This window comes from Macrosteles quadrilineatus, unplaced genomic scaffold (genome assembly GCF_028750875.1).
Source record: "Macrosteles quadrilineatus isolate MER2022 unplaced genomic scaffold, UCM_ALF_1.0 Scaffold_8__2_contigs__length_117827958, whole genome shotgun sequence".
Classification (NCBI taxonomy): Eukaryota; Metazoa; Arthropoda; class Insecta; order Hemiptera; family Cicadellidae; genus Macrosteles; species Macrosteles quadrilineatus.
Window position 1 is genome coordinate 78,364,625 of NW_026542601.1, and position 13,175 is coordinate 78,377,799.

At 34.3% G+C, this 13,175-nt stretch overlaps 1 protein-coding gene across 1 annotated transcript; it reads right to left on the reverse strand.

Annotated features, from left to right (window-relative positions):
• Window positions 1-1,288: 1,288 nt before the first annotated feature.
• On the reverse strand, window positions 1,289-13,175 carry LOC129001717 (CDK5 and ABL1 enzyme substrate 2). Its single transcript, XM_054429113.1, has 11 exons — window positions 12,448-13,175; window positions 10,772-10,926; window positions 9,914-10,094; window positions 7,916-8,036; window positions 7,428-7,522; window positions 6,924-6,997; window positions 6,433-6,536; window positions 5,414-5,520; window positions 4,485-4,689; window positions 3,701-3,956; window positions 1,289-2,264 (listed from the first exon to the last, which is right to left on the reverse strand). Exons 1-10 carry the CDS (start codon window positions 12,804-12,806, stop codon window positions 3,816-3,818), a joined length of 1,542 nt encoding a protein of 513 aa, XP_054285088.1. The 5' UTR covers window positions 12,807-13,175; the 3' UTR covers window positions 1,289-2,264; window positions 3,701-3,815.

The following is a 13,175-nucleotide window of genomic DNA, read 5'->3' on the forward strand; positions in this document are numbered from 1 at the left end:
AAGAATATAATAAATTGAATACATAAATATTTTGGACTACACATATTAAACAGTGATACAAAACTATTAGAGCAGCAAAACACATGGTTTGGGCTTTATTACATCTCTGTGTTGAGATTTGAAACGTAAACTTACTTACTTACTTGTAAAGGCAGGCAGCATCTTTTTATTTCATATAGGTTGTTTAAAAAAGGTGGGGACATAATTTACGTAGTAATTCCTTGGGTAAAAATAAAAAAAGCATTTTTTCCAAAATGCTTCCTTAACCAGATATCTGTCATTTTGTATTTTTTACATACCTAATCAATTTTATCAATCAAATTTTTTTCAACCGATCTTTATGAAACTTGGTATGTAAGTAAAGGTAGAAGAGAACCATGTTAGAAAAAAAATCATCTTCATTCAACTAACAATTTCATAATGGCGGTCATTTTAGTTTTTTAAACTTAAATTAATCTAAAATGGCTGGTTTTATAAAAAAATGACAAGAACACTTTTATATAGCATTTTTTAATTCCCTATCAAATGATATTAAGTTTAAAAAGATCTAATAAGAAATAGCTTAAATATTATGATTTTTAGATGTGAAATGGTGTAGAATAAGGCCGAAGCTTGTCAGGTTTGCCTCATTTTACAACAAAAAATCGTAATATTTAAGCTATTTCTTATTGATCTATTTTAGTGAGAGCCGCACAGACAGACACCACCTCAATTTAATAATAGAATAGATGTAAAATAATGAGTTGACTTGTGAGTTATGTGTGCTCTACCTGTCCACCGCACGCTAATTAATGCAAGGGTAAAATCCACCAAACAAGGGTCCTTAAGGATCTCCGTTATTATTGGCTTACTTCTTAACCGATTGAAAACACATTTATGTTACTGTAATTTATTCATTTCTTATTTTTGTAGGCTTGTATCGTTTTAATTTTTTGGCAATAGTAGAACTTTTAAGTGGGGAGTGATTGGTAAATACTTCAAAATAAGCTTTTTTCTAAAACATTTTACACATACAAATGAATATTTAGACGAAAATTAAAACGATAGAGTCATAAATTTGAATCTAAGGAGTAAGAAACCTTCTTCAGATGACAAAAAAATGTTCAGTTAACTGAGTAACTTGAGAGGATTTAAATGTCTGCAAGCGCTTTTCAATGGTGCAACATAGCTACTGAGGCTCGAGCTGATGTAGAGCGCACCCTTAAAACACTGCCATGCTCTAAGAAATAATTCATTGACCCTGACACTTGTTCTAAATGTATTGTAATAAATCAAAAATGCAACTCCATATTTTATAAATTTCATAAATTTATTCAATGAGTGTTATGATTAATATAATACAGATGGACAAATAAAAGATATACCTAAGCTTAATCTCTAAACAACTACCATAAATTTATTTTACACATTTAACAACAATAAAGCATAAACTTCATCAAACATTTAACAAACATGGTAACAAAATATTTCTAACTATAACCATTGACTAAAGACACTAACATGGGGAAATTTTCACCTACTTTTTTGGGATGTGATCTTGCAACAACAAGAAGTAGTATACAGTAATTAGTAGTTTTATTAAATAAACAGATGCAATGTGACTTCTCATTACGACAAAAGTTTTTAGAACTGTGCGAAGATCAAATCTGTGCTGACATTCAAATTAAAAGTCTTTTAATTCTTTTGCTTCCATAGTTATTCAAATGGAAGAATTAGCTTATGAAAAGATGACCACTTTATTTCATGTATACGCCCAGGAAAGAGATTTTAACAGACTAGATATATTTAACCTTCCAAGTTTTAAGTTTTAAGGAATGTGAAAAATCTTTCTAAGCTGCATATTGTTTATGAACTTTAAAAAAAAATACAATGATAATGTTCGTTTGTTTTTGAATCCCAAAATGTTGTTTTTTCCATTATACTCTTTATTACACAAGTATAACTACTTTATTCAACAAGACTTAAAACATTCCACAAAATCCAAAATTTGGTGCTAAAATAAAAGATATCCATTACTTAAAACACCTAGTTGTATCCACCCCTAAAACATAAACTTTCATCGAGCAGTCTCTATATATAGTCAATGCTACTACTATACCACAAATTTGTACTTATTAAATAATAATATAAAAGCAGATAAATTAAAAATTTTGTAGCAGCCTGGAGGAATTTCACTGATATGCTGTATGCTAAATCTATTGCTTCTAGTCTTGGTTGTCGATCACTTGTTTTGTGGCTTTCAAAAAAATTGTTGATTCATAGCTCTGAAAAAAATAACAATTCATTAAAAAATGATAAAGTGGCTTGAGCTTCAAAATTGATACCAGATTTAATTTATTACTTGCAACCACAAAAAAAAATTATAGGTATTTTAAGTTAACTACGCGGTCTATCCAGAAAGTAACAAACATTTTTAATTAAACCATAAACAAAGTGAAAATAGACCAATGTTTGCTATATATTTTTTTTGAAGGTTAACTCTTAGGTTATTTTTCTACATAATCTCCATTTACTTAACCCTCCCAGTGTTACTTGACGAAAATTCGACAAGCAGCACACTTTGTGTAGTGTTACTTGTCGATTTTTCGACATGCAGACATCGTTTACGGCGAAGGCTCTATGACTGACTGAATCGGATTGAACTGGATCGAGTTAGGTATCGTTCTTTCCGTAATATTCTAAGCTTTCTCCAGAGGTCTGTCTCTAAGCGCTATTCATTTTAGTTCCGAAAATATTGTAGCAGACAGCTGATGTGCGTGTATTTGTAAACAGCTAGGTTCCCCCGGACCGATGACTGATGTGTTTTATTACGTTTATCATTGTTTTAGTGTTAAAAATCAAAAGTAGTGATATACGTGGTGCATTATAAGAAGATTTAAGTGGTTTTGAAGTGCTGGTTGATGATCCTGAAGAAGTAGGTAGTGATATTGATGTAAATTATCAGCCAGATTCCTAGCTCTGGTTAGGCTATGCATTCTTAGCTAAACGCTATGTACTGAAATCAGTTTTTTGCCCATAACTTATTTATTTGCAAATATACTTCCTTGTATTATGATATAGTTGTAATCCTCATAAAATTTAGAACAAAGTGGCTATTTTCAAATATTTATAGGCCTATAATTTATACAATTTCATTGAGCGCAAACTTATTTTTTTTTTTGAAAATTTCTGAAATTATATTTTTTTACCTAAAAATTTTTTTTTTTTTTAAATGTTCCTTATGTTTTATATATAATATTGAAGCCCATGATTTTCCAAACAAAATGGTATATAGAACATTAGAATTAACATTGTTTTAAGCTTCTCAGATCCGTTTTAATAAAACCTTGCAAATGCGCCAAAAATAGGTGGACATTAAGGCCTAAACTATGGACACTTGGAGGGTTAAGGCATTTATCTATCATAACGTGGTACAAGCGTTTGCTAGGTAGGGCGTTGGCACTTGTAGGTTAGATTTGATGCACTACTTCTGCGCCAGTAAGTTAGCAGTACGACTATCTAACAGCAAAATGCGGTAATGAGCTACACTTGTAAGTCGTCTTCAATGGGTTTAAAGACTATGTAGATTGGGGACTGAAAATATCAGACTGACGTCACACCTTACCTGGAGTAAGTAGTACAAATCAACCTACTTCCCTGTGATAACCTACGCTTAATAAACTACTCCCTTAGCTTTACGGAACAATTTGTTTAAACTTACATCAAAATACTGTGACAAATCAATGATGGACACAAGCTTAGTCGTACTCGTTGTTGGTCCAGCACCGGAATGTGCAGTCCTCGAGGGCCTATAAGCTGCGGCCGTCATCTGCGGGTCAAGACTCGCTGATGAGTCGCTGGTAGTGCGGCAGAACTTGCCACGTTGGTACATGCAAGCTGAACTCCAGAGCTACCAATACGGCCAGCTCAAAGTTGATCAGATCCTTGCGACTCAGCCTAAACATGCTCTCCACTCTCTGGCAAGGCATAATAAAAACTACATTAGAAACTAACCAAATGTCAAAAGGTGGTTAGTTTGGCCAATGTGGTTTTAAAAGTTTGTTGAAATCAAAATTAGTGAAGAAATATTTCACATAAATGTATGGTTGTGTCAACGTTCCGTGCAATTGTATGCTACCTGGTAAAATGTTATTTACCAAACCAGGGGGATTGGCTCGTCACTGGAAACGCTCGGGCCTTGCTACCTGTACCAATTTTGGCAAATGCAGTTTTAAGTATGCCAAAACAAGATGTACTCAAGTGAGTGTTGTGGGAGGACTATTTCCTTATTAAAAGGCTATACTTTTCACCTAATGATATTGTTGACTTAGAGCAGCAGTTGTTTTGGTATTAAAACTTTGCTGTATCGCTAGATCTAAATTATCACTATGTAAAACTCATGTTATTGTTTTTAATACTGACAACCTTGTTATACAGGGTATCCTGTAAGTACAAAAAATGTAGGAATAGCATTAAACTTGTTACACAAAGTGCCGTCCTTTTACCTCAAACAGCTGCTTCAGCTGTTCCCCCTTGTAGTCATTCAGTTTGGCAGAGAGTATGAGACAGGCACCTGCACACAGTTTCCTGTTCTCTTTGTTGATTAGAGTTCTCAAAATGAGTTTTTCAAAATAAACATAAGCTTGTGCCACAGTAAGTAGATCAGCACTGCTGTCTTGCTTCGCTATTTTTCTCATCTCTCGTTTCAAGCTGAAAAAAGTAATTTTTATGGTTTTAGCACCGGGTTAACTGAAATACCCTAAATGTGAATAAGACATCTGCATTGTTCTTTGAACATTTCACAATGTAATAGTGTTCGTCATTTTGAATTACTACATAACATTACAATGTAATTAAGTATATCGATAAATAAATAAATAACAAAGATAATTTCATAAACTGGCCTAGTTTAAAATCTGCTAATGGCAGATAAGTTAGGTAATGAAAGACTGGATAAAAAATGTAAGTAAAATACAACTTAAAATAGAACAAAGGCATGCAAAATGAAAAACATTACTAGAATTCAGAAACGACCAAATACAGTATGAGCTTACGTCTATAATTTTTTCCCTTGTACGAGCCATTACGTTCTTTTCTTATCTTGACAAAAGGTTTAGGAGCTAAACGGCTCTTGTTCATTTGTTGTGCCATTTAGTAGTTTTTTATTCATATGGATACAACTTGACAATCAGTATTTAGCTTCCTCAGCCCTATAATTCGTCCTTTTACATTTGGAGCTTCACAACCTCTGAACTGAGATACATGGTCTGGTTGTTTTTTAAGGGATTGGTAGGTTTTATGCTTGTTTTTTTTTTTTTTTTAAATCCTCAGTTACAAAGAAAACACCAGAAAACAAGGTGAACTTGGTTGTATCATTTGAAAGTAAATGTGCCTGCTGTACAAGTTCTAATAACCGTTGATTTAACCCACTCACCTGCGAAGTTTACTAAGAGTGAGCTTAATATAAGGAAACTTCTCTCGGAACTTATCATTGAGCTCTTTCTTCAGATCAGAAGGTCTCGTGTAATCAATGATAGAAGTCTGAAAGAAAAATATCAAACAAAAACGGTTATTAGCATTGGACTCGTACAATAATTTAATAACAATCCTTGTCTGAGTAAATTTTAATTATCTTGATTGGTTTAAGATTGCTAAGACAGCAAGACCTTGGATGAACTTTAATCTCATAACTTTTGAAATAAATATTTCCTAAGTAAAACCTGTTTTAGCAATAAAGATTGATGAGGGCGTTTTTTAAGTAAGGTCCGTTTTTGAGTATATATATGTAGTTCACTTGAACGCCGCAACGGGGCTCCTCACTACTGGACGCCACTTACTGGCATAATTTGTGAACAGAATGACACTATTTGCAGCTCTGTTGCTGACATGTATCCTTCAGTGTTTAAAAAATTTTGTAAACCATTGAATTTCCGCTGCATGCGAGATAAGTTGGGTACGAAAATCTTTTAAAGACAGTTTTCACAATTTATGCAAAGGCCTAGTTATTTATAAACAGCAGCAGCAAGTGGTACAGTAATTTTATTGTTGCTAACACACAGTAATGATCCTACAAAACTACTTAACACTCTGGCATATCAACTTCTAAACTTATACAGAACTAAGTAGTCAAGTACAGCACGTGACATCTAAGCTGACACTTGGCCGATCGCTACTAGTAGCTATTTCAAAAACACTATGTCCCGTCATGTGGGTGGCATCAACTGTCCTCGCGACCCATATGAAGGCGCTCAAGTACGTAAAAATGTTTGCAGTACGGTTTTTTCCCTACCTCCACCCTCCTCCCGCCAACACTGCCCGTGCTAGGCCAGCTTAGATGTCACGAGCTGTAGAGAATACCCAAAAAACGTCTATTATATTAAACCTGTAGTAAATGTCCTACAACTCAAAGATGTTTTAAATAAGATGACATGTTCACTATCACATCACAATTACCATGTAAGCTGTGAAGGTCAGCAATGTGCAATGTTTTCCTGCAATCAGTTCTGGATCATCCAAAAGATCCGGTTCATAGACTTCACTTCTGTCCCAGTCGTCACCTGGACAAAAAACAATCATTATTGTTAAAAAACGAACTTTCATTACATTTTCCTCATGTTAGTGGTCCAAAACACATTTTAAAGAGGTTACTATTCTTTAAAAAAAAATTATAAATTAGTTGTTCCAAGTGGATTATGTAGGGATTTCTTTTTATTCTGCTTTTTTAACTACCTAGAACAAAACTAGCCATTTGCCACTTTAACTTTTTCTCTTAAAAACAAGATGTTAACTGTTACAAATTTTATAGGTTAAAAAGCTGCCTTGCTTATGGAATAGGCCCACTGTAACATGGGAGGGTTGTTATCAGTGTAAATTAAATTACACAAACTAAATATGAAGATGATTGTTAGAGAGTCTTAGTTATCAACACATCTAGTTTATCTTACAGTTTGGGTCGGAGTGGGAGGGGGGAGGAGAGTTGCCCCCTGACAGTCTTTGTTGTCCCTCGTACGAGAAAACCCTAAAACAAAATAACCAATTTTATTGTACACGAATACTTACCGATTAGGCGATTAATTTCATTATTGACTACAAATTTACAATTAGCCTAAAAGTCCTTAATCTGTATAACCTATTGACAACAAATAATTGTGCGGACCATTTCAAGTTTAGTACTGTAGCTTATTATACTCTACAGGGTGTTGAAAACATGTGACGGAATAAAAACTTAGAATTTCTTAACCCATTGAGGTCTAATTTTTGTTTCTTTTTATAGGTCGCCATTTAAGCAGTCGGGAAAATGGCACGGGGAGACCAATACTTGCAATTTGACTGCAAAGATCAACTTTTTTTAGTATAGATTTAACATTTTTGAGCAGTCGGGGAAAATGGCGGGCAGCGACCTATACTCACCATTCAACCGCAAAGGGCTAATGAATGTGCAACTTTACCTAGTGGCAAACTGTTTCTTCATTGGTTGACTTTCTAAATCCAGTTCAGGTCTTCTCTCTATCGATGGCTTCAAAAGTTTTGAATATGATATTTCCTGAAATAAAAGCATAGTAACATTATACAAATAAATGTATAGGCCACATTGTTGAACTTAGATACAGTGATGTGTAAATTGTATGACACAGAATGACAAAAATGTATCAACAATAGATGCGTCGGGAACATGGTTGAATATAACCTACCAACTAAAAAACTCTGAACTCCCTAGATGAGCGAGTACTAAAATTACTTCAAGAGAGTTTCTGGGAGTAGGCCTAAATTTCTCACTCGGTCACTCAAAAACAGTTTTCACTCCTTTCTTAAACCCTGTAAAATTAGATGCAGCTTTTGTTTAACCTCGCAGAAACTGCATTGGCATCAAACAACAATTCTATAAATGGAAAATGTCCATAGTTTTGACAAGATGCTGAAGGTTTAAACAACTAACCTGACCCTCCTGAGCTCTCTCCAGTCCCAGCAGCGTGTAGGGGTCGATGTCGTTGATAGAGGACAATGGTCGTGGACCTGAGGTGTTTCTACGACGACCGACTTCACGTCTCGGGTCACCTCTGTAACATCGAAACACTGTCAGAGAGAATCCAAGCGTTCCTCTTGATATGAATTGCAAAGACTTCTTTCCTCAAAGAGACATAATCAAGTAACAACACATTGTTGATTTGTCACGATAAAAGCTTAAAAAGTAATTGTACTAAGTCCGGTGAAGTTGTTGCAGTGGCCACAAATACGTACAATAATAATTATAGAATGATAACGCCCCAACAGGACTTTGACCGGCAATGTCAAGATATAATCTATTTTCATAATGATAGACATATTGTAAACTGCACAAAATAAATAAACAATTTGCTGTTGACTTTAAAAGTTCAGTACACCAAGTTTTGTAAAACTCATACTGATTAATTGTGGACAATATAACTGTGCTTTAACTGGATTATATCTACCTACATTGTCTGCAATGTGTAGCATATTTTGAATAAAGAGCAACAGTTTTTTATACCAGTTTTTGCTATTCACATTCTTAATGATTACTTATTTGTCCTAAATAGAATATAGCTTCAGTGTACCTTACAAATCCTACTTCACTTAAGAATAGTTTTTTGATCAGTTTTTCCCTTCATTCTGCATTTTAGTTGATAACTTGCATTATAGCAAGCACCTTTTGAAAAAAGCTATTCTTAATAAGGCCTATTTTAATAACCTATATTTAGTTCAGAGAGTACTTAAAATCATATAAAGTTAAAGTGAACATACAACATAAAGTATACTCTGTACCGTAAATCATTAAGAAAACAATAGACCTACTGGTATGTTCTGTTATGAAAATTAAATTAGTGAAAAAATTATTGGTCTTTTAACAGACATTAAAACTGTTAATTTACTGCTAAACTTTGTCTTCGAACATCATCTGGGCCAGGAATGTTGATTCTAGGCTAGCCTACATATATATAATATGGAATTGATAAGGTAGAAAACCTCGATTAACCGGGGGCAGATCAACAGGGCGGCGGATTAACTGTGGTCAATGGACACCTCTAAAATTATGTTACGTAGCTTTACTATCCAAGAAATATAGGCTACCATGAAAATTTTTTAAATTATATTTAATAATTCTAGTGCATTGAAAATGCATTGTATCATAAACTATTTTGGTCCAATTTTGATAAGCTGTAGGCTCCCACATTTTTGTTTTTGAAATTCACATTTAATTTGACAACAATAAAATAAACAAGATGCAAAACAAATCAAAATTGCTCCAAGCTGACCGTTTGCTTCTTACATATTTGTCTGCTGTACGCTATGATGCAACAGCTGACGACTTGGTTGCCTGTGATTGGGTGATCTGTAACCATGGCAACTTGTTGAATGTGAAGAAGAATCCAAGAAACAGTAGAACAAAGAGTAAGAATAACTACGTATTTATGTCAGTTTTTATGTCCCTTGTTATCTTTATCTTGTTTTTATGAATGTTCTTATCATTTTAAATAGATTACTATTACTTTATATTTTTAATAAGTTAGGGCTAGGCTATCTAATATTTTATTGTCTCTAATATGATTTATTTTCAACTTACTATATGACCAAATGCTAGTTGATTACCGTGTTATTATTGAGCATTTCTATATTCTGAAACAGCATTTACCGGTAGCCTATCTCTAGCCAGTAGCTTACTAGGCTTTCTGTTTTGGTCTTTACATGATTTATTGCTATACCGTTTTTACAACTGAAATAAGGTTAATGGTTTGATAATATCGTGATTGAAATATTGTATTTCGTTGATATAAAACTCTAATGACATTTAATGTCTATTTAGATACTTACATTGTTTTTATGGGCCTGTCATAATCTTGGATTAACCATTGTTTTCAGCTATCCATAGTCTCCCTACCCTAAATTACCCGAATAATAGAGGTTCCACTGTACTCACCTGTGAGGGCGATAACAGCGGTTGTACGGTATGTGTGAGAAAAATATTAGCGGAATCTTTGAAGTAGTCGAAAATACAATGCGTTCATCTCTGAAATGTTGACCTTTAGAAGGCTGAATTATCCTCACTTCTCTGTTACAACCTGGGGAGTTAACTTCATGAATAACTGCAGACTTTCGGCCTGAAAATTTTCCAACAAGTCGCATTAAATTATTTTAGCACATTCAAATCAGTAACAGACTGGATCATCTATTAAGTTGCATTTAATAAAGTGTAAACCATCACAAGGGCTCAAATGTCAGGTAAAACTTGGAAAAATCTTCAAGGACAGGGATAGCATGAAATTATAAACTTAACTTAACTAAACTTAAACTCTTTTCACAAAATGTTGGCGGTTTAAGGGGAGGTTTCCCCACTACTTGTTTTGCTATATATATATACATATATGTTGCAGCTTATTGACGTTTTGGCAAACCTTAGCTGTTGAGCTATTGTTTTAAAGGCATGATCAAGTGGAGGGGATAGATTTATTTGTTTTAAACTACCAAAATTTTGTGAACAGAGTATAGTCAAAGATGTTAACAGTGATAGGCTATCTAATATTTATTTAAAACTGTTGCAACAGAACGTTTTCAAGTAAAGTAGGTAAGAAAGTAATAAACTCACTCGTTTCAAAAACTGATTTGATATTATATCAAGGGTTAATTACTGATCAAATAAGCCCTGTAGCAGTTAATTAACTATATTAGATTTAAATAGGCTAACTAAAGAGAAAAAATTAAATCAGATTTTAAATAAGTAGCCTATTTGTTTTACTCTAACCTACAATGAAGTAACTAGTAGTCCTAAATCACTAACCAATGATTGAGCCCAAACTCTCACTGCTGCTGAAATTATGATAAAGCTTGTCATCGTTCAAAGAAGACTGATGCAGTAGAGCCGGTACTTTTTTCTTGTGTCCAATAGAACCTAAGCGACGTTCAAACCCATATTCACTTCCTGCTGTGCTGGTTCTGTAACGGATAACATTTTTATGTTAAAGAAAACTTATTCTATTCGATTATCTAACCTCAACCCTCCCTGTATAATCGAGAACCATGAGATCACAAGCTGTATAAGTTAAGTTTACATAATAAATGTTTTCATGTTTAGTATAGTATTAGGCCATTACTATTAGTTAGGCTTAGTTGACAATTATAGTTGTTCTGAATATTTGATGTGTCAGTGTATAAGCAAATAAGGCCAGAGCAGATATTCCAGGCAGGAGGCAGTGGAAATGGACCTCGACCCCGTAAAAAGGAACGAAAAAGAAGGAGAATTCAGCAGAAAGTCCAAAAGACCAGGGTCCATTCTGACTCACACTCTCTATAGCGAAGCCACAGAAAGTGTCTGCCCTAGACACCTTCAGAGCCATCTTCCGCAGTGCTACATGATCCTGGTGTACGCCAATCAGGATACGGCTGGATGGATCAAGACAAAAGGCAACATTATAGGCCTTGAGGAAGGTATAACTGTAATGGTAACAAATAATTCAAATAACAGCGCCAAATTCTATGGACTCTTCATACGAGAGGATGGGTACCGGTAGTACAAATCATGATAAATTGATAAGTGACCCTCCTGGCCATCCACTTTGCAAGGAGTACACCTTTGGAAAGGAAAATATGAAGATATAATACACAGAAAGTAAATTGCCAAAGGAAACAGCAATAGCGAGGAGTCCCTCGAGTAAGCTGTTCAGGCTGGAGATTGTGAAGTATGCAGTCTATTCCTTCAGCCCTCTCAAATCTCCGGGAGGGATGGCATACTCCCGGCACTCATTCAAGAGGGATGTTTCCATGTAGCCTATTTTCATATGTTCCAATTATGGATATTTATACGCATGCACTGTGAATGCTATACTCCCTGGTGTGGATTAACGTCCGCACTAGTGAGTACTACGAAATATTTGTAGTACTATCCTGATCATTAGACAAATTCGTTAATTACAAGGAAAATATGTGGTTCGGATTTCACTATAAACTGTAGGTTCCTTAAGTTAGTTGCCATTGGCTGCATGGGCTATTAATTAACAGCCGTGTCTAAGGAACATGTCGGCCTTAGTCAGCAACAAGACTCCAAGAGCGTTCCACTATTTGGGTTAAAATACGCACATAAGATAGTGGCGTCCCTTTCTTAAAAAACTTTTGTAAAATGTCTGAACTGTTAACTTAGAGCGATCGAGAAGTGAATGAAAAAACGCTAGCTTAATTGTGTTTTTCTAAATGTTCCTGACTTAATATTACCTATTAAAAAGTAGCTTACAGTTTATTTCCCATCTTAACTAGGCTAGTCCTATCCTAAGTTACTAACTTAAGTAATCGCTAAGTTTCTTAGGCTATGACTTACTTATTTATAACTTAATATAGGCCTACATAGGTAGGCCTAATGTAAAATGGCTGCTGCGACCTAGCTTAAGTTAATAGGTATATAAATATATGTAGCTAACTTTAAGTACGGTACTACTAAAAATAAGACCTGGTAACTTAACTTACCTTTCTCTAAATGGTGTATTAATTCCCGAAGGACGGTAGGATTCTGGTTCTAAGCCTGAGACTACTCGTTGATATGAACTCCCTGTTTGGCACTGCTGAAATTCACTTTCCAGACACAAATTGTTTTCTGTTAACTTTGTTACACTTGGACCTTTGCACAGTTTGAAATCGTCATTTTTATTACAAGAGTTGATTGTGGGATTAGTGCAGGGATTTCCAAAATCTACCAATTTGTCATCTAAATTCAATAACATTCCAACCTGTGTATCGACATGAGATCCATTTAGAGTTATATTGTTCAAAAAACTTAAAGCTGCAAACCTTCTGCGTGATTTGCACCTACGGAAACTTGCTGACATTCTTATTAGGCCTAACTTCTAACAAGTCCTGTAAGGTTGTAGGTGCTTACCAACGGATTGTTTCTACCCTCACTTATGCTGTACATAAATTAATCAAATGTCTTATGAAGATAAAAACTCATATCATAGCTACAAATCAGTAAAAGATCATTATTAAAATAGGTCTGGCCGAAACATAAAATGGGATGGATCATACCATAAACTTTGAAAATTGTATTAGTAAACAAGAAATAGCTTAACAAATATTCATTACATGCTTATAAAAGTGGACAATAACATAGAATAATAATTATGCAACGAAATACGTAAAAACTGATTTTTAACGTAATTACAACTGATGTGTACGATTGTCCTTTGATAAGGCGAAAA

Coding starts and splice junctions, on each gene's coding strand:
- LOC129001717 (XM_054429113.1), bottom strand. CDS start 12,806: ATGTCAGCAAGTTTCCGTAGGTGCAAATCACGCAGAAGGTTTGCAGCT. Junction 7,523..7,915: donor AGAGAGCTCAGGAGGGTCAG/GTTAGTTGTTTA, acceptor CTTTTATTTCAG/GAAATATCATATTCAAAACT. Junction 3,957..4,484: donor AGCTGAAGCAGCTGTTTGAG/GTAAAAGGACGG, acceptor ATGCCTTGCCAG/AGAGTGGAGAGCATGTTTAG.